General features: G+C 39.9%; 2 protein-coding genes across 2 annotated transcripts in view; one reads left to right on the top strand and one right to left on the bottom strand.

The window, feature by feature from the left end:
• Positions 1 to 10,974: 10,974 nt before the first annotated feature.
• Positions 10,975 to 19,469, bottom strand: part of LOC102693835 (prostaglandin reductase 3) — an 8,601-nt gene continuing 106 nt past the window's right edge. Inside the window, exons 1-2 of the mRNA XM_015357149.2 lie at positions 18,995 to 19,469; positions 10,975 to 12,637 (exon numbers count right to left, since the gene is read on the bottom strand). The exon at positions 18,995 to 19,469 is cut by the window's right edge and continues 106 nt beyond it. Of these exons, the coding sequence (XP_015212635.2) occupies positions 11,713 to 12,637; positions 18,995 to 19,281 (1,212 nt within the window). The 5' untranslated portion in view covers positions 19,282 to 19,469 and the 3' untranslated portion in view covers positions 10,975 to 11,712. The remainder of the gene's footprint in view (positions 12,638 to 18,994) is intronic.
• The window catches only part of tshz1 (teashirt zinc finger homeobox 1), a 40,611-nt gene continuing 39,830 nt past the window's right edge, over positions 18,689 to 19,469 (top strand). Inside the window, exon 1 of the mRNA XM_015357148.2 lies at positions 18,689 to 18,836. The gene's annotated coding sequence lies outside the window, so the exon portion shown is untranslated. The remainder of the gene's footprint in view (positions 18,837 to 19,469) is intronic.

Genomic DNA, 19,469 nt, shown 5'->3' with positions numbered 1-19,469 from the left:
TAAGACATTCAGAAACTAAATTGCAGTGGGGATTAAAAAACAAATTGGAGATTTGGGGGAATGTCACCTCTTTCAACCTTGTCATTGTGATTGGGCTTCAGTGATTAATTAGTTTAGTAAGATTTGCAATTAGGTCAGGAGTGGGGAAAATGCACTGGAGGGCTGAAGGCCGTGGTCCAGGCTGTGGCATTTCTCAGAGTGGATTTTAACAAGGGTTTCCACCAGCGTCTCACCTAGTCCCCAGCCCTGAAAAACAGCCAGTCTACTCTGCAACTAAAACCGAAACTGCAACTGTCCAAGACTTCACCAGTAGTTTCAGGATGTTTGTTCATTTATATCTGCTAAACCTGACTAGCAGGTAAGCAACTTCTCATGAATGTTGTCTTCAGACTCTCAAAGACAAATGCCTGCCAAGGTCATTACTTCCTGTCCCAGCAGCACTCAGTTTCTGGATAGGGGAAACTGAGAACAATGGCCAAAACTAGAAGACCCAGTGGAAAACCACTGGCAGAACAAGCGGGGCACAGTCACCTCCGGCACTGTGCAGTATCTGGCGAACAGTCGTGCGAACTTCTGGGGTCTCACTGCACATGAATAGGTTTGTGTCCTTCAGTGTTATCTTGATGTTTGATGCACTGAACTTATGTCATTATTTCTTCATGAATGAAATCGACAATATCACCACCAAGCACTGCTCAGAGCTCCTCAGAGCCCTTCTACTCAAACCTGAATTCAAATGCAGCTGTTAATATCTTGCCATTTACACAAGTTAAGGTGTGCAGAGAATGTTAATTCTGAATTATTTACTTCATTCTTTCCTGGTGTCAAATGATAATTTGTTAAGGTATCTTTTGCTTCCCAGTGTTCTTTAGCATCTCTCCTTAGCAGCCTTCTGATAGCAGGTCCATTGAAAGTAACTCATGGCTTTGACATACTCCACTTCAGACCCTTTCCCAGCCAGCCCTCCTCCCCTACCACACTGAACATTGAAACCCAGTGGTCACCACTTCAAGCATGCAGCACCTCGGGGATATATTCCAAATAGATCTGCATGCACATGAAATTAAACTGTGTTAAGTGGGACAACATAATCTCAAAATACCAATATGTTTTGGTGACAGCATCTGTTTTAAACATTGAGAACTGAAGGCACTCTACACAAAGTGTTGTGGGGGTCTGGAACAAGCAACAAAGCCATATGCTGGCTTCTTTCACGAAACAGTATAATATGATCAGTCCAAATAGTTACTACTGTAGCAGTCAAATGAGATAAATGGGATGAATGACCACCTCTCTTTCGTTGTGCACAATTTTTCATTCAGCGTCTTCTCAGACACCACTTGTGAAGCAATCATCTGTGTGAAACCTTGGTGAGAGTTCCTCCAGTGAGAGTAGAAACAAATAAAAAAATACCTGCAACATAGCGATTTTGAATCACTGACAACGACCCAACAGCTCATTTCGAGGTCTTTTGTTTGCTATTATCTTCTACAAAAAATTTAAAAGAATGTTCATTTTTTCTTGATGGAAAATCTAATTGAACTAATTGTCAATCCTTACAATTTTCGAGCTATACAGGAGAAAAAAAAACCCAACCAGCATTTCTTTGAAACTCCTCACTTATCACAATAATTTGATGTTGAATCCTAACTTGGCACTAGTGCTGGAAAGGGTTAAAAAACAACACAGGTTGATATCCTGTGGCAAACACAACTGTAACAGACTTAAAAGTCAGAAACAGGAAGCCAAAAATACAGCTCCCTAAGGCTGTCATCTGCCTCAAATGATATCACTTGTCAGACATCTAGCATCTTGTCCTTGTAAAGTTGCATAATAAAAGTTATCTGCTTTGCAAAAGATGCAGCTAATGAGTAAGGATGTTCTGGAGTGTTGAACTAGAGGTTGTCTTTTCAGTGAATGAGAAGTACTGGCAGCTTGCTGAGTGTTAAGTACAAGTTATCATTTTAGTTTGTCTATTGCAACAGAAATCATTAACAAAAAGCAATAGGTGCTGTCTTAAAGGATTTCAGAGCCTTCATCCGTTTAACGAGATATATTTCAGGCACAGATCCTGGAAAGGTACTGGGCTCCTGTGCAAGGTCACATATGTAACAAATCATGATTGAGCCATTTGGAGCGCAGGTTCCACAGTGAAATAAAATGTTCACGGCTAGAATAAATAGGCAGTGTTACAGAAATGAAAACACATGTGGTTCTTAATTGTTTTAAATACAGTGAGGCACACTCTCTGCCAATGTAATTGCCTTCTTTTCCTTTTTTTCCATTCAAATTGTATTTTCAAATGAAAGAATACTGTCTAGTTGCAGAAAGTCCTTTAAAAACTTATGCATTATAGAGTCGTTTCTTGTTTTATTTTGACAAAAAAGAAATCATTCAAATCACATTGCAGAAAGCCCTCAAGAGAAAAGCAGTCCCTGACACTGTAAAACAGACAGGAAAGAGGAAAGACAAACATTTAACAAGGGGTCCTGCTTTACCAAACTCCCCCCCCCCCCCCTCCCTGATGACTAAACTCATGGTAATGAGACCCAGACGTTGCATCAAAGCAACCAGAACAACCTCCGGATGAAGGGAGATAGGCTGTAAGTTCATCAGAGCATCCCCTGATACATTTGAAATGTAAAACTATTTGATCTATTGTGGCAGAGGATCAGCATTAAAAAAAATATTTGAATTTAGTTTTTATCTTCCAACAAAACAATAATATACAACAAATACAAAAATAAAACAGAAATGGAGGCACTCTAATAAAAATGGGGGAAAGGGCGCTAATTAACAATGGAAGATAAAAACAAGATCTGAAAATGTCACCAATAATGACTGGAGTGGGTAGGTAAAGGCCTGAGAACTTGTCAGTGAGATATTATTGTCATTATTGCTTCCAAATATCAAGTAAATTTGCAGTGATTTAAATGGATTTTGATAACAGAAACAAGATTCATGCATCACATTTGCTTAACTAAAGCTTCCCTGTGACAGAGTGCTTTCCATGGGAAGCCACCATCTTGGCTCAAACCCAGGCCAGAGTGTGGCCTTGAGCCAAGATGGCAGATGAGAGACTAATTGGAAGTAGGTACCGAATTAGACACACCTGGGAATGCGAGTATGGGGCACAGAGAAGAATGAGTGGAATTCCAGGGAGGGAAAGGTGCTGCTGGGATAAGCTCCTGTGCAATTAGCCACACCCTTGGAGTAAGGGAAAACCTTATAAAAGAGAGAGACCAAGCTTGGGCTATGATTTGAGATAAGAGGTGTGTGTCATGCTGATTGCTGTGGTTTTATGTGTCCTAGTATTTATTATAGAGATGTTTCCATGACTACATGTTATCTATGAAGTGAAGGTTGGATTATGAGGGAAATGGAAGTTACTGTAATTGTAGGACTTTTAGGCACAAGGAAGTACAGTATTTAAGGTATTATATTGAGAGTGTCTACCAAAATTATTTAATAGAAACTCTGTCAGGGGATTGTAAATACAATTTAAAGAACTTTACACACTGAGTCTTTAATGCTCTAGACTTCATTGTCAGGCCCAGGTGGTCCCACAATATTGGTATTCCAATATAAAAAATGATACTGTGAGAATTATAGTAAAGTGGAATATACATGCAGTTCAAGTTTATAAGTTCAAGTTTGTCATCATACTCATATACAGGTATGGTATAATGAAATGCTATTTAGCTAGCTCTCAGATGGGAAAGCAATGGATATAGGATATGTGGTAGACATTGTGGCTCTGCAACTGAAGATGAAGAAATTTATATGTCTGTGTGAAACACTTTCAATGCTTTGAAAGTGGGCTACTCCTACTGTATATGAGCAGGAGTGAACCTGTGCTACACTGAGGTGAGGAATCTAATTTTCTGGTTGCCTGAAGGATCAAATGTCAATCAGTGTAGTGAAGAAGCTAGGAGATGAAGTCTGTCCCTCTGTGCATAAGAAGCATCATAACTACTGAGGAGACTAGTTGCCCTGGTGAGTCATTGCAGGGAATTGCAATATCAGCATTTGAGGTAAGGAGATGGGTCATTACTTTTTCACTTGGTTTTGTGAGAGCTCAAACGCCTTGCACTTCTGTTTGAGTGTGTCAGGGAGGCATTTGAGTATAGCAAATCTGCCCTAAACTAAAATTTAACTTGCAGAATGTGGGAGCTTCATAAACATGGTGCCACTTGAAGTTAACAAATGGGTGAAATGAAAGTTTAATACTGCACTGTATTACTAAAAATTGCATTTTCCTGACCACCTTCCCTGGTAAAAATTGGGTATACTAGTAGGACACTACAAAACCGTTGTTGAAGTCTTCCAATCCATCCTGTAATTAACATGTCAGTAGGCTGGTCAGATCCTAATAAGTATAATATACTAAATGTTTTAGAGTTTTTTTTTGGTGTAATTTGACTGGCTGAGGAAACAGCTGCCTGAGTAAAAGGATGAGGCCTACAGACTTCCCTTCACTTTTAAGAGGAATGGGTTAAGGAGCTTCTGCAAGTCCGTAGACTTGGTAATAGAATACTTTAAGTGTGACAAAGGGGAAGTTCAGATCAGTATATATACTGGTGGTGGGGGGGAGAAATGCAACCCCTCCCGTCTGCATGGAACAGGGTGAAGAGGACCTGATGCCACTGCTGACGAGTCCATCGCAGCCTCTGTCTTGCCCAAGCCAGTCAGTTGTGACGTCTAGGTGGTGTGAGCAGAGGGCCTCTGACAGGTCGCCTTGCTCTAAGGCCAGCAACATGGAGCCTCACTGTCCTGTCACTGATGTGGGCATTGTGTCTGCCGGCAGTTTCAGCAGCAGTATGGAGGGCAGATCTGAAACAATCTCTCAGATGGACCAGTGTGATGTCGGTCCTGCTCTGGTGTGGTCACTCGAGGGCGACTGGATCTTGGACGGTCATCTGTCCTGCCGGTCTGCTGAAACCTTCTCTGTGTGGTGGCACATGATATGCCTGCCTACAGCATGCCAATGGCCCTCTCCCTTGCTCCTGGTGACATTTGAGGCATTATGGAATGCACAGAAAATTGACTAAGTGTGGCCTTCTTGCAGTGACCTGAGCTTTGAATTAAGGCCTTTTTAAAGGTGACCTGATCAGGCATTGTTCCACATGGACCTCGTTGGGTAAAAGTGCACCCAACGAGCTTTCGTGTGAGTGACAAGTTGCAATGCTTCACTGCACCAGCTGTATTGCTGGTCAGAGGGCTTAAAACAAACTGACAACTTTTTGTGAAAGTACATAAGCTTTAACTATAGTATTCTCATTCCAGAAAATGTTGTTTTTTTTTCCCCACCAGTATACTGTATATGTCCACTGTAGGAGAATGGATGTACAGTATGTGAGGTGAGGATAAATTCTGATATTTGATAAGTAAATGGCAAAAATGTCTAAAAACACAAATGCTAATAATTTGTTTTCCTCCAATTGCAGTATGGAAATGTACTGAAAAAGGAAGAATAGAAAATATGTAGCATATCAAAAGAACCATTACAGTGTATATTAAGTCAGTTTTTAGACATAACACTGAAGATAGTGGTCTAACTTTAAAGTTAACAAAACAGTGCAAGTCATTTCTTAATTACTGGAACTATGGTTACATAAACTGGTTATGTTTGCTATAACACAGAACCTATCCTGGAAGCACAGGATGCAAGGCAAGGCAGGAGGTCAGTCCATCCAGGGCAAACATTACTTGAACTTCCCAGTGTGTCTCGCAAACCCCCAGCTGGGGAAAAAAAGATGTGGACACAGACAGCAGCCAGTGGGGGATCAAACCCAGGACTGAAGAGGTAAGAGGCAGCAGATCTAACCATCACACAACTGTGCCACTCACTTTTCTTTTCTTAAAATCTAAGAAATGAAAAAAAATAATTTCCATGTTGACAAAAGCTGCCATTTTCAGTTTTCTAAGTCTTATGAAGCAAAACAGATTGGCCACATGTCTATTGTTCTGAACGGTAGAGTCAACAGAACTCATTTTTAAACTGCATCATTATTTGCTTTCACAAGTTATAAGAGGCTATGAACTTATGTTCACCCTTTTATTGTAAGTATTTATTGGCATGAAATGGCTCCAGAATCCTTATTTTTCAATGGAATTACATTGTAATGGAATGCTCCAGACTATCTCTCTAATTCTGGATTTGTCTTGTCTTGGCTTTGATCTATTGCAAAGGAATATGTGTATATAACTTACTATTGTCCATAGCTTGGACACCTCTTGAAGTTGCCAAGCAGCGATACCTTTCTAATAGATTTGGGCAGTGTTCTACAGGGGCTCAGGTTAATATCTGGACTGCACTCATGCAATCAATCCTTAACATAACTTGCAAGAAGCCATTCAGTCCCTTGTATGTGAGTGGGAGAACATTATAGCCCACTCTAAATTTTACATGGGTGCAATTATGGAGGACATGAGTTAAGTACTGAGGCAGAGCACTTCCGAGTTCTGTGTTGGGGTGTTCTGTTCTAAGCCCAGTGCCTTTGTGGTGCTCTTTGCCAGGAAAGGGAATTTGACAATGAAGAATTACCACAGCTTGGAGTCAGGAATGGCCAATGGGACCAACCACATTGTTGAGGCAATGAGTCAAGACTGAGTCAGGACACCTACTGTCTCATTACATAACACACTCTGAATATGGCAACACCAGCACTGGGCAGGCAAAGCTCTTTTTTTTAAAAAAAATGACTTAATCACTTTCAAAACCTGTGAAAATACAGGGGAATGAATATAACTGTGATAGCAGCTGCCAAGCTAAATTGCATCATTGACCTTAGTTTATTCTACTGAATAAAAGCAGTGTGTCTTTTCCGAAAGTCTCAAGGTGCTGGGGCAGTATAGTGACCTTCACTCAGGTGTATCTTATAAATCAAGAGTGTAAGAGATACTGAGCAAATGTTTGGATGGATGAAGTAATACATACTGTAGTTTATGTTGGACAAAAGCATAGAGACTTGTCGACGACTTGACAGTAAACTACGTGTTCTGTTCACGTTAAGGAATCTGAAAGGTCCTTTTCAGAAAACCTTAATGTCTCTCAGCAACAACTGTGCCACTAAAAACGAATGTAAGTAAGTCTAAGGGGTCAAAAACTGTCACCATTATATTTTTAAGTCATGGCTATCCATAAAGACAAAAAATTAAAAAGGCTAGGAAAGGTTTTCATCTGTGTGGTAATCGTTTTATACTGTATGGTAACTGAGTAAAACAATTACTTTTAATTATTTTGGCTACTTGCAGGAACAAGAATGTTTGACTTTACCTCAGGTACCCCATCACATGGAAATTTCTTCATGGTAGATTTTTTTTTTGGCACTAAAAATGGTAGACGTGCATTTTGGGTTCCTACGTCTTCCAACCTCACTAGTATAAAACCTCCCCCATCCCGTTGTTTTTACGGCAATTGGGTGTTTGGTCTGAGACCAAGCTAAACTTCTAATTAAATTCTCAAGGTCAAGGCAGGAAGAACTAGGGAATTAAAATAGCAACAGACTACTTTCACAGCTGTATATATTTCTTTTAAAACTGGTGTTAGATCTGAGCATCTGATTTAATATACCCCCACCTGGAATGCATAATTCATTGTTGCTAATTCCACTGTACCTCTGAATCCCAAACATCAGCACAGAGGACAGGTGAATCCCTTCATACAGGTCTTCTTTCTCAAGCTGTCTCAGCCAATCCGTGCACTCTGTGACAAAACTATGGCAAACACAACCCAGTTTCTATAAAGAGAAAGCTGTTATAGCTTTAATGGGGACACTGCGATCCTAAATAAACTGCAAATGTGATGAACAAGCTTGGTGACTGAGACAAATTTTAAACTAAATTTAAATCTGAAAAAGCACAGGATTTTGATTTAAAGTACAGTATTTGTTTGCCAGACTAATTTTCCTTAAGCACAACTGTAACTATAAAGCCTGTGATAGATTACATTTATTTAGGATGCGATTATGTCCACAGAAACTATCTGAAAAGGAGGAAGGGTAAAGGCTTAAAAACAAAAAAAAAATATCAGCTGTACTCTGACATTGCAGAATAAGGTGAATCCAGAAAAGTGACAGGATTATTTATAATACGTAAGGTAAATTTAATTTAACCTCTCTCTTACACTAAAGCACTCCGTCTGATGCTAAATGTCATTAGATGTGGACATTGAACATTCCGTTATGCAATAGCTTATTCTCTAGTGCTCCTTAATATTATGCAGGACCATCAAAACGTGAAAAAACTACTGGCCACTTTCTGTGGGTTTTAAGCTATTTTAATTATGAATCTAGAGCTGCTCATCAGCCACAAAATGACTAAAGCTACAGTTTCTTCAACAATATTTTGATCAAATACCCCTATGCATTCACAAAGAACTGATGTGAATGTATTGTTCCTTAAGGCTTCATTAAGCTGCCCACTCTGATGTACAAAATGACATTTTAATTGTGTGTCCTTATCTGACAGATTCCTCTTGACATACAGTAAGAACTAGAACTGCAGCTTATGGAATAGCTCTCAAAATGGGGCACCTACAAATCCTACATCGAAAGGAAAATTATACCTGTCCTACCGTTAGCTTAAGCAAACATTCCTCAGCATGCATGCATAGAAGTTGCTTGTAAAGTCAGTTGGAAAATTCACAACTGTAAAGTGAAAAATGCACAGTTAAATAATGGCTGTTGGCAGACATAGGACCACAGGTTTTTCCAAAAGAGTAAAGAGGGAGCAAAAACTTCACTGTACACCCTCTGCTGCACACTCACAATGTCATGGCCCTTTGGTGTGTAATGTTGCTGTCCAGGTGAATATGTTCCTGAACATGGCCCTGTACTGTAACTACATACTAAATCCCATTACTTCACACTGCAGTTTCCACCATAGAGGTGTTGGATATGATCCACTCCCTTTGTCGAGATCAGACTGACCCCTGTGGCTTGGTGACCACTTCAGAAAGCCCAAGTTGCTATTCCGTTTATGCAACCCTAAGAAGTACAGAAAATGTCCTTAGCTAGAGTCTAATCCTCATCCATTCTGCTGACTATCCAAATTATCCATCAGTGTCAAACTAGCCCATTACCAAATGTATTAATGACTAAATACCATGAATGCACTGATAAATACAATACTGCTCTATGGCTCTACAATTAGCAGCTATCTGGTTTAGAAACTATTTCAGTGTTACAAAAGGGAGATAGTGTTGGCTATTTATCTACATAAGGGCAAATAACCAATCATTCCAAGTTCATTATTATGCACTCATTAAAGGGAAGAAAGAAAGTAAAATGGATATCATCTTAAATGGTGATGTGACATCAAGCACCTAGCATTTAATTGATCCTTGCAGGAAAAGGAGGGCACAAGCCTGTTGCAGTAGGTTGCTCTGTCATGCCACTCAGAATCCAGCCATAGGTCAGTTATTCCAGTGTACTTCTGTGTATATTCAAGCTCACTAAAGCCTCGACTGGCGCCTACTGCCTGTTTCTCACAGTGGAGAGAAGTATGATTTCTGTCCCCTGGCGTGTACACTGGTGAGACAACATTGCTTTTACATGTCAATCTGAGAGTATGGGCATTTTGGTTTTCATGAGGTGGTCTCAAGACCAGAAAATACCCTTCATTTCCAACAGGTTTATGGCCATGTCTTGTGAGCCACCTCTATATAGCTTTACTAATCTAGACTTTCACTTTATCATTCATCTGATCATCTGATGTTAAAGCTATTTATCCAGATGCATTGCCTAGAAAAATAAATGGGGTCTATATATAGAATTAAACATTTACATTTTATTCTTCATGTAAATTTACCTGAGATTAGTGCTGATTAAAGTGAAAAATCACACCTTAGAATTGTAAACTTATGCAAGCTTTCATATTGTGCACTTACAGGAGCACCTTCAGTTAAATGTAAATGTATTCATTAGTTTAATACAATTAAGGTTTTCTTTTAGCCATGTTCCTTCAGCTTGTTTAGGATTCAGGGCTTCTCCCTATTTAAATGCTTGATACAATAGTGATAATTAGAGTTCACTAATCCTCCAAATGTGCTTCTACAGTAAATATGCCCAATGGTTCTCCTGTGCATTTACCTATAACATGCCACGTTTTGTCCTGCTCATTGGACACTTTTGGGGCTACGCAGGAGCACAGTCCAACCTGGTCACACTTTGTTCTAATACAGATCAGTTAAAGAAGAAAAATGTTATGGGGTACTGCTCAAGCTATATACACACGTTTATTTTAGATTTTAGACAGAGTCCCGGTTATACTCATGTTAGAATGGGCTGTCTTCAGAAAGCACCCAGCACAAAAACATAAACAAATGGTAGCATCGACATAAGGTCATGTGACCTCAAGCCTTATGCTGTGTCTGAGGCAGGTGGCTATGCAGTAAGCTTTTACAGTACAATATGCATACCACGGATGTGAAGTTTTAACTATTTTCTGCTTGGAGGATGTTCATTATAATATGGGATGGCTGTATCTTTATAAACTTCTGTATGACTAAACACACATGCCAACAAAAGCCCAAAGCCTCAATGCTCCAGTTCCCAATACTGGATGCTCGGTTACAATTAATCTAGCCAACAAAGTAAAAGACTGTGCTTTTTTCACTGCACATAAACCTTGAAAACTTTGTGGTTTAATTACTCCAAATTCCGAGAAATGACACAAACAGCACATCAGCATCTTGGTTAAAATACTCTGGCCCTTTCCAATTTGTCTGGCAACACTGGCAAGTGTTACACAGACAATCTGAAGTGAGAGAGGCATCAGCACCACGGACAGAACCTGCAAGCAGGCCTGGAGCAGATGATACTGCAAAGAACAAAAAAATGTTCAGATTTCAGTCTTATTAAATCCTTTCATCTTAACTCACTTTAATTTAAAACCAGTTCAAAATCATTTGGCTTTATAAAACATCCAGCCGTCTAGTCAAAGACAAAAAAACAAGGCACACCCCCACAATAAATATATATATATATTTTTATTTTGTGCTGAAAAATAAGAAGTGCAAGATCTTTACAGGGCACTGCGAGAGGGCATCGGCTTGAAGGTTGTGATCAGCCACATTGATCGCCCGAGCTGGCTGCCTCCTCTCCAGCCAGCAGGACAACATGGGGAGAAAGGCCTGTCTATTTGAACAGGATTGCAGCCGGGGACAGAGTGCCATCCCGAGAGAGGAGCTTGATGTCAGGAAAATGAGGATTTAGGCTGAACATGTCAACATTTCAGGTTGAACAAAACAAAAGGTCAGAGCTGCTGATGTTTTGCATGACATACGTTTGTTTTTGTGACATCTGTGAGGCCATTACACTCCTCTCCTTTCACGTTTTAGCTCGTCTTTACTGTAAACGTGACAAAAGAATTTTCCTAACCCCTTTCTGCATCCCTGCAATTTCAACAATTCCCATTCTTTCTTTTCCCCGGCTTGCAAATCAAGCTTTTTAACCTGAAGCACGCAGGTGGATCAAGGGGATCCTTTAAACGCCTTCTTTTAATACATTCATGTAAAAATTAATCATTAAATTAACACCATGTCGGAATAATGATTGTTTCAAACTCTTAATCCCCAAATCCCAGCAAATGGCTATAAATCACTGCTTACTAATCAAACTAGCGAAATTCAATTGATTTATCAATCAGGCCATTTCAATTTTGTTACCCGTGTATCTATGTTTGATACTTTCTTAAATGGTGACCACCTCACAACTTGCTGCTAACAGGGTGAGCCAGTTCAACTACAATCTTTCCTATGTTTTTAGCTGAGTACATGTACTCTACAGCACGGAACACGGACTCAAGGCCGGTGAATTTTCCCTCTGGAGCCGTTTCTCCCAGATCCACCTCGCACACCAGCTCTCCCCTCTCGTACATCTCCAGCATATGCCTCATGGCCTCCCTGTACTCGGTGAGGTAGTGAGGCAGAAAGAACCCGCGCACGCTGGCTGACTTCTGCAGCAGCTTGACTGGCAGGGTCCCAGCCCTTACCGGCTTGACCCCTGTAGGCGTCTGGTACCCGGAGATGAAGCCGATGACGATCAGCCGCCCCCTGGTGGCCAGGCAGTTTAAAGCCAGGTCAAACATTTCACCGCCGACAGACTCGTAGACCACGTCCAGGCCCTTGGCGTAGTCCCCCCGCAGGACCGCGTGGAGGTCTTCGGCCTTGTAGTTGACGGGGCGGTCGCAGCCGATGGACTTCAGGAAGCCAGCCTTCTCGTCCGAGGAGCAGGTCCCGATGACATGGCACTGGGACTTCTTGGCAAACTGCACGGCGAACTGACCGGTTCCCCCTGCCGCTGCCGTCACCAACACCGTCTCTCCCGCCGACAGGTCGCCCAGCTGTTTCAGACTGATGTAAGCAGTGGCTCCGCTCAGCAGCAGGGTGAGGAATTCCGGTTTCACCCCAGGCACGGGGACAGCTTTTTGAGCGGGCACAACGATGTACTCGGAAAAGGCCCCTTCTCCAAAGTAGGCCACTGCCTGGCCCACTGCATAATGGGCACTGGCACTTAGGCCAAGTCCTACTACCTCACCAATGCCTTCAAACCCTGCATCGAAAGGCGGTTTGACTGTGGGGTCATAGCGGCCGGCAGAGTAATTGATGTCAGATGCATTGATGCCAACAAATCTAAATGGGGGGGGGAAAAAAAGAACTGGTCACATGCCATGAAAAAGGAACTGGGAGATGTGCTTTTGCAGACAGCATGACAGTTAACAAAGCCTCAGTGTGCATGTAAGGAAAACAGGAACTGAAACATGTTACTGTTGGTGAATGTTTAAAGTTGACATGCATATCAATGGAAACATTTGTGATGCCATCCTGCATATAATAAATTAGGAATAATTTGGATCATTATGTATTTATTAAATACTGTAGCTGTTTAAAGGGTTTCCTTCAAAGCAAGCACTTCAAACCCTTTGTCTGAGATTCAAGATTTCAGTCTCAATCTGCTCAGTGCATCTGCAGCATCAAGACATTTCAGTTTAGTTTGTCAGTGATTCACATCTTCCTGGAAAACTTCCTGAAGAAATTCTGACACAACATGGTTGTATTGCAACAAAACACATTGTATACCACAGAGATTCACTGACTGGAGAGAGATTCAAGTACAAAATACACATTTAAATCTTTTTAATGATGTTTTAATATTGGTTGGCTTGGATTTTGAAACAAGAGTCTAATTTCCAAATGTCCAACTTCATTGAGCTGTGACTCATCTTTACACGTGACCCACAGCAGCACAGGATACACAAAACCGTTTGAGGTGTAATTACAACAGTCTATGGCCACAGAACACTTTGTTCTAATGTTTGGAGAATTGCTCCTTTTCTAAAGTTACTGTTTATAAAAATACTCACACTGGCAAAATTTAGCACAATTTAATAAAGGCTATACAATTCACACTGTCAGTCATGATGCCCAAGAGATGCGAACAATTTACAATTGTGAACTACTACCTTTACATGATGTATTTTCTGCCTGCTTTTTGACCGTAAAACAAAACGGCAAGAAGATCTGCAGAAATATGGTTTTGCAGCTCTACGAAATCAAAGGAGACTGAGTGAGATAACATGCTAGGCCATTGGTACTTCCAGAGTCTCCATTTAAGCACTGGAAATCAAAAGGTTTTGAAATAAACCCTCCACTCATCCTACTCTCGCAAGACCCTACTGCAATGATTGTTTAAGCAAACCTAGGGAAGGAAGTTCAAATCACTAAAAATTACCTCACTGCAGACTGTCTATTCTGTGCTTTATATGAAAACATCTTTCTATAAACAGCACAGTCTTTCAACAGAACATGCAAGAGGATTTTTTTAAACCCCTAATTGTTGCAAATGCGTGACTTTTTCCACTTTCTTGAACAGGGTATGCATGTAGCGGGGACACGCGCAAGAAGATATTTCCCAGCTCTCTTTACCTATGAATCAAACTGCAGGGTGATACCGGTTGGCTGAAAAACTTAGGTATCTGAACTGAATCATCCATGGGGCCATGAACTTAATGACCAAGGCACAGCATGCACAGAGCAGCCAATAGAACCTGTTTTCTAAACAGTCATTTCTATGCATTTTTACAGTATCGCAGCTTATTTTAAATACTCGCTGCCCGTGCCTTGTTCTAGGAACATACTGTATATATATATATTGTATATATGTTCTACATACATACAGTACATTTTCAAGTATGACATACTGTACACTGATTCACAGTTTAATCAACATTAACAGTACATATTAATCAGTGATTTCTAAGGTGTACAGAACACTGATCTATCATTGCAAGCAGTAGAAAAGAGTTCAGGTGAACTGAGAGATTTCAGTCAGGGAGTGCTATTATTTAGATCTGTGACACCACAGATTACATCAATTTAACATTTGATTATATATAAATCTCACAAAATGAGCCAAGAACCATGAATTTTTCAATTTTTCAAAGGAGCAGGTCAGGTGCAAATCCAAACGCAAACAAAAATGTGTTTTCCTTGATTGTTCATCCCAAATAAATTGATCAGCGCACTAACTAGACTAAGCCTATACGAAATCCTCTATCAGAAGAGGTGAACGCAGTAGTTCGAAATTCATTTACTACAGGGGCTCCAGACACAGCTGACAACAATCGGAGAAGGAGCGAGGTGAACACGCTGCAGGAAGGTTACCTGATAGCTGAATACAGTACATGCAAATTTAACCTAAGTAGCGATTGACGATTCCTGTTGTCTCCCGATTCCCCGTCTCCACTGCGAACCGATACAGCTCTGATTTGAGTCGGTTTGACTGACGGCATTATGGTCAGGGCACTGTACTGTACCAGTCGGAAAACAGGTAGACGGGTACTCTTGCAACACTATTCATACCGTTCCCAGATGCTCAGGACGTGCCCTGAAGGCACGCTTCTCCGGGGTGCTGATACTTCAGCATCTCTCCACCCCTCCATTCTCTGCTCTCAACAGCTTGGGCCCCGATAGATAACAGTAAACCCAATCCACCGATATAAAATATAACTAACCTCATAACAAGGAAGAAAAAGTGCAAATGAAAAATATCCACACTTTTCCATTTCTAAAAATCAAAGGCTAGACCTGTGGGAATATCTCGCTTCTCATCTCTCTACCATTATGTATCGGAGCTCTCGAGTTTATTTAACTAATTTCACTGTTTTCCGACGCCAGCATCTGCAATCAATTGACTCTCAGATGGCAGGACATTTTTCTGCAGAGACCCTTTTTTTCTTTAAAATCTAGATCAAATCGTCTTTTAAAATGGGTGCGCGCGTGGACAAATAAAAACACACAACATATATATAATTACAAATGTAATAAAATCCACCAGTTAACGTCCCGCTTCACGCTTTAAGTAAGACCTACCCTCTCTCCCTTGCCACCCCGCTGGCACGTCCTAAGGCCGAGATGTACTAGGTAGAGAAGGAAATATACAGGCCATCCAGGACGTACCAGCTCCAGGTTTAATTACTAGATCCCTAAACTACAGAGCGATCACAAATAGGCACGAATGATTGAAAAAACAGTTTTTGTCGAACAATTCAAATGTTTTAAGAATCTATGCAAAACTAAAGACGTGAAATTTTATTTGTTAACATTATTTATGAAAAGTGTGGATTCATCTATTGACGAATAAATTGGATGTCATTATTGTTGCCGTTATTATTGTTAACAGCACTTGCTGTGTCTTCAAAGGATGCGCAATGATGGAGCGCCCCAACGTGAAAAATAAAGTTAAATCTACTTTTTTTAAATAAAAATAATTAAAACAATGATTTGTGTGCAACTTTTTAAACTTTAATATATGTGTTAGATATGCGTTTTCATCTTAAGAAAGGTTGCTCAGAATTAAAAGAAGGTGTTATAAAAACACGTAGACCACTGGCACAGCAAAAGCGGAGCGCTTCCTAGCCGCCCAGCAGTTCGCCGATTCCTCTCCAAGGGCGCTACGAGCACTAACTGTTTCGGAGGCTGTGCTCATCTATTCACATACCAACAGACATCTGACTATTTGAAGCTAACTTGTCCGAGATACAAAAAGTAAACCTAGAACAAAATCTGTCACCTTAAAACAGGCAGCAGTCCTTGCCTTTAGAGACAGGACAGTGCGGTTAACAGCGAGATAACTAACTTGTCGCGCTGCGCGCTAAATATGCAAACACACGCTAAGGAAACAACTTAATAACAGGACAGCTCAGACGATTTACCAACACCACTCCCCTCAAAAAAATAAGATATTTTTACACTGAAAAAAAAATGCTTTTTGACAATGAACCCTGATATAATAACATTTGAAAACTATCCAAATCATTTTCATTGTGCCACATTAGCACATCAGTGTTTATCTCTTTGGAGCCTTTTTTTTCCTCCAGTTCGATTTCCTCTTAAAATGGGAACCTTAGTTTCTTGCAGCACTTTAGCTACCTCTCTGTAACCTATATTCGCGACGTTTTTACAGCGATTTCTGTGATTTATTTGCTGATGCGTGTGGTGCGTTTTAAAGCTCTTTTATTACAATCCAAGTAATGTAAGCCTATAAAGGCGTATTCTTAAATGTCTAGATGACCCCCTTTCCACAACAACTGTCACAGTTTACAAAGATCCACATTTAAAAGGTCTTTGATATTCTTTGCTGTGCACTCAGGTCTGCAACCTTGAAGGCTTTGAACCTTTTCTGCGCTTGAAGACTCAAAAGATTCTGAGTGAGGCTAAATAAACTGGAGTTCTCGTTAAAACTCCTACCTAATATCATTTCAACATTTCATATGTCAATTTAAAAGAGATCTAAGCACATAAATAATTAGTTCCATTGTAAAATAAGAAGAAGAATTGCAGTAATGGCGATTTAATAGCAATAAGAAATACTTTCATCCGAACCGCATTATTTTCATTTTACGCTAAACGCAATTTTAGATATCTCCAGAATTTCTGGCCCAAATACTCCCGAGATAATCAAATTGCCTTCGAGAAAATAATGCTAAATACTACAGTCTTAAGGGTGTATTTGTGTATTTGAGAAACCTGTAAGCATTGAACAGTTTGGTTGGGACTTCGGAGAAGAAAATGCAACAAACTTATTACTGATCTATAGTAACAAAAACATTTCCACAAACGAATTTCAGTAATACCACGTTGAAATTGTGACAAGTATATTCACTTCTTTCTGTAACAATAATTATTGAATTCGAAAAGCATATACCTTCTTAAAAGACTAAACTGTGACATGGCGTGCAACCTCACCTGCCTAATTAGACATCACAATCAGAAAAGAAATAAAATGCTTTATCTTCTCGGTTTTCTTGAAGATGTCTGTAAATTCGGAGAACATTTCAAACAGAACAGGAGGATGCTCTCGCATTCACTTCTGAAACCTTTACCAATGCAACTTTTTAAAATTATTTTGAAGGAGTACGCTTATAAGTAGCCTGTCATCAGAAACATAATTAACATGGACAATCGTAATAGGAAAAGTGTAAAAACTCATTCTCTAAAGCAAAACTTTGACCATCTACAGTACATTTCTTTTTAAACATAAAAAACACTAAGTATTTGTGTTGTCGTGAACACATTTTTTAATTTTAAAAAAACATGACTTAAAAATTAAAACACTCGTTGATTAGAATCGGCTGTCCTGAGATTGATTTTTAAATGTCCCATCAACAGTTCTAAATCTGAAAAGACGAATGAGATTGCTACACCACGTCCAAACCTTAAGGTTTGAATGCCTCCTTTTTAATCGCGACGTTAATTGCCTCATTATTTCTTACATAAACTTGGTTAAATCTGATCTTTTTTAATCCTTAGGAACTCCTGGAAAAAGAATTATCTTATTAATAATTTAGATTTTCTAAACCGAATGCGAATTGCTCACCCTATTTACTTAAGACACAGAATCGCTCCCAAGAACTTCCCATTTGAATTTTTCAAAATAGAAAAGCAAACAAACAAAAAGTGATAAGCTAAATTGCAAATAATAAACATTTTACAGAGAGAAAGGGCCATTTTATCTACAGTAGGTTGTAGTGCTAGGATTATTTAGCTTCTCTACAGTTTCAGTTGTGGAAGACAATCTGAGACTTGACATACTAAATGCAATCAATTCGAAATATTTACAGCCATCTACGGGAAGAAATGCCTTTGCTGTACACAAAGGTTTTCTTTACAAAAATAAACAACCGGATATAAATACAACATGTGGACAGCAGAGAAAAAGTTGAATTTCTTTTCACACAACTGTGACTTCCACGACAATCTCACTGTCCCCGGTCGTGGAAGTCAGTCTTTATATCGCTATTCGGACTTAAACATTTCCACACAGCCACCATTTACACTAACGCATTACGGATTACAGTATACTAATGCTGAAATCAAGTAATTTATTAATCACTTGGTGCCTCAGACGTACGTTCTGGAGGTTGGTTTTTCTCTCTTATCTGCTCAAAGCATAGATTATGAACTGTTTTTAATATATAGTTTCTTAAAAAATATCGTTGAAGGGAAACCATGCCGTATGCACAGAGGTTAATGAAGCCTGGGCGTGTTGGTTTTTACTGCAGTCCGAATGCCGAACATAGCAATTTCTCAATCTCTCTCACTATTTCTGCCCGTTTTGCTCCCCACCGAGTTTCTGATTGCGGGTTAGTGACGTAGGGAAACATCAATAGAGACAGATAGAGACAGATGCGGAGATGGATGGATGGACAGATGTTAGGGCGGAACTTGGAAATATTTCCACATTATTAGCTCCCTCCAACCTTCATTCTGCACAAATGATTGGTTTGATTACAACTGGCAATAACTCAGTAACGTAGCTGCAGAGAAAGAGGTAAGGATTTATTCCAGAGCATATACAGGCGATTATTCAGATAATGTTATCATATTTTAAAGACACAAAAAAGGTTGCTTCGACGATCACAGCGGAAATAGTCCTTTTATTCACAAAATGATTAAGTGTATATATATATAGAATTAAAAAAAACTCACCGATTTCTGATGAGCAATTCGGCATCTCCGGGTGTCGGGACGGGAACAGTTTGCAAAGATACAGCGTCTCTGAAATTTGGGCTAAGCCTCGTCACCACCAGCTTTTTCATGGAGCTAGGTATTGCCGAACCTTTAAAATCCATGAAGTGGGAGGAATACGACATATCTATTATGGAGCGGCGTGGGACTGAAACTAAACGCGATCCAAAAAGTGTGTTTCTAATTCCGTGTCTCCCGTCGAGCGCTAAAAACACCCTCCTACCACTAACTAAAAAAGAGGTGGACATTGCAAGAGAAATAGAGCGAAGTTCATGGACACTCGCTGTGCATATATTGCATTTAGCTATCGTCCTTACAGCGCCGCAGGTTTAACACAAGCTGTTTTTTTATTTAAATATTGGGTTTTCTACACAAAAATACTGTCGGAATCTCTGCTTCATCGGCTTAATTCTTATTAAAATTTGTGGATGTTTAC

Source organism: Lepisosteus oculatus, chromosome 10 (assembly GCF_040954835.1).
Source record: "Lepisosteus oculatus isolate fLepOcu1 chromosome 10, fLepOcu1.hap2, whole genome shotgun sequence".
In the NCBI taxonomy this organism is placed as follows: Eukaryota; Metazoa; Chordata; class Actinopteri; order Semionotiformes; family Lepisosteidae; genus Lepisosteus; species Lepisosteus oculatus.
The sequence above is the reverse complement of the archived record's forward strand: the minus strand, read 5'-3'. Positions and strand labels throughout refer to the sequence as shown.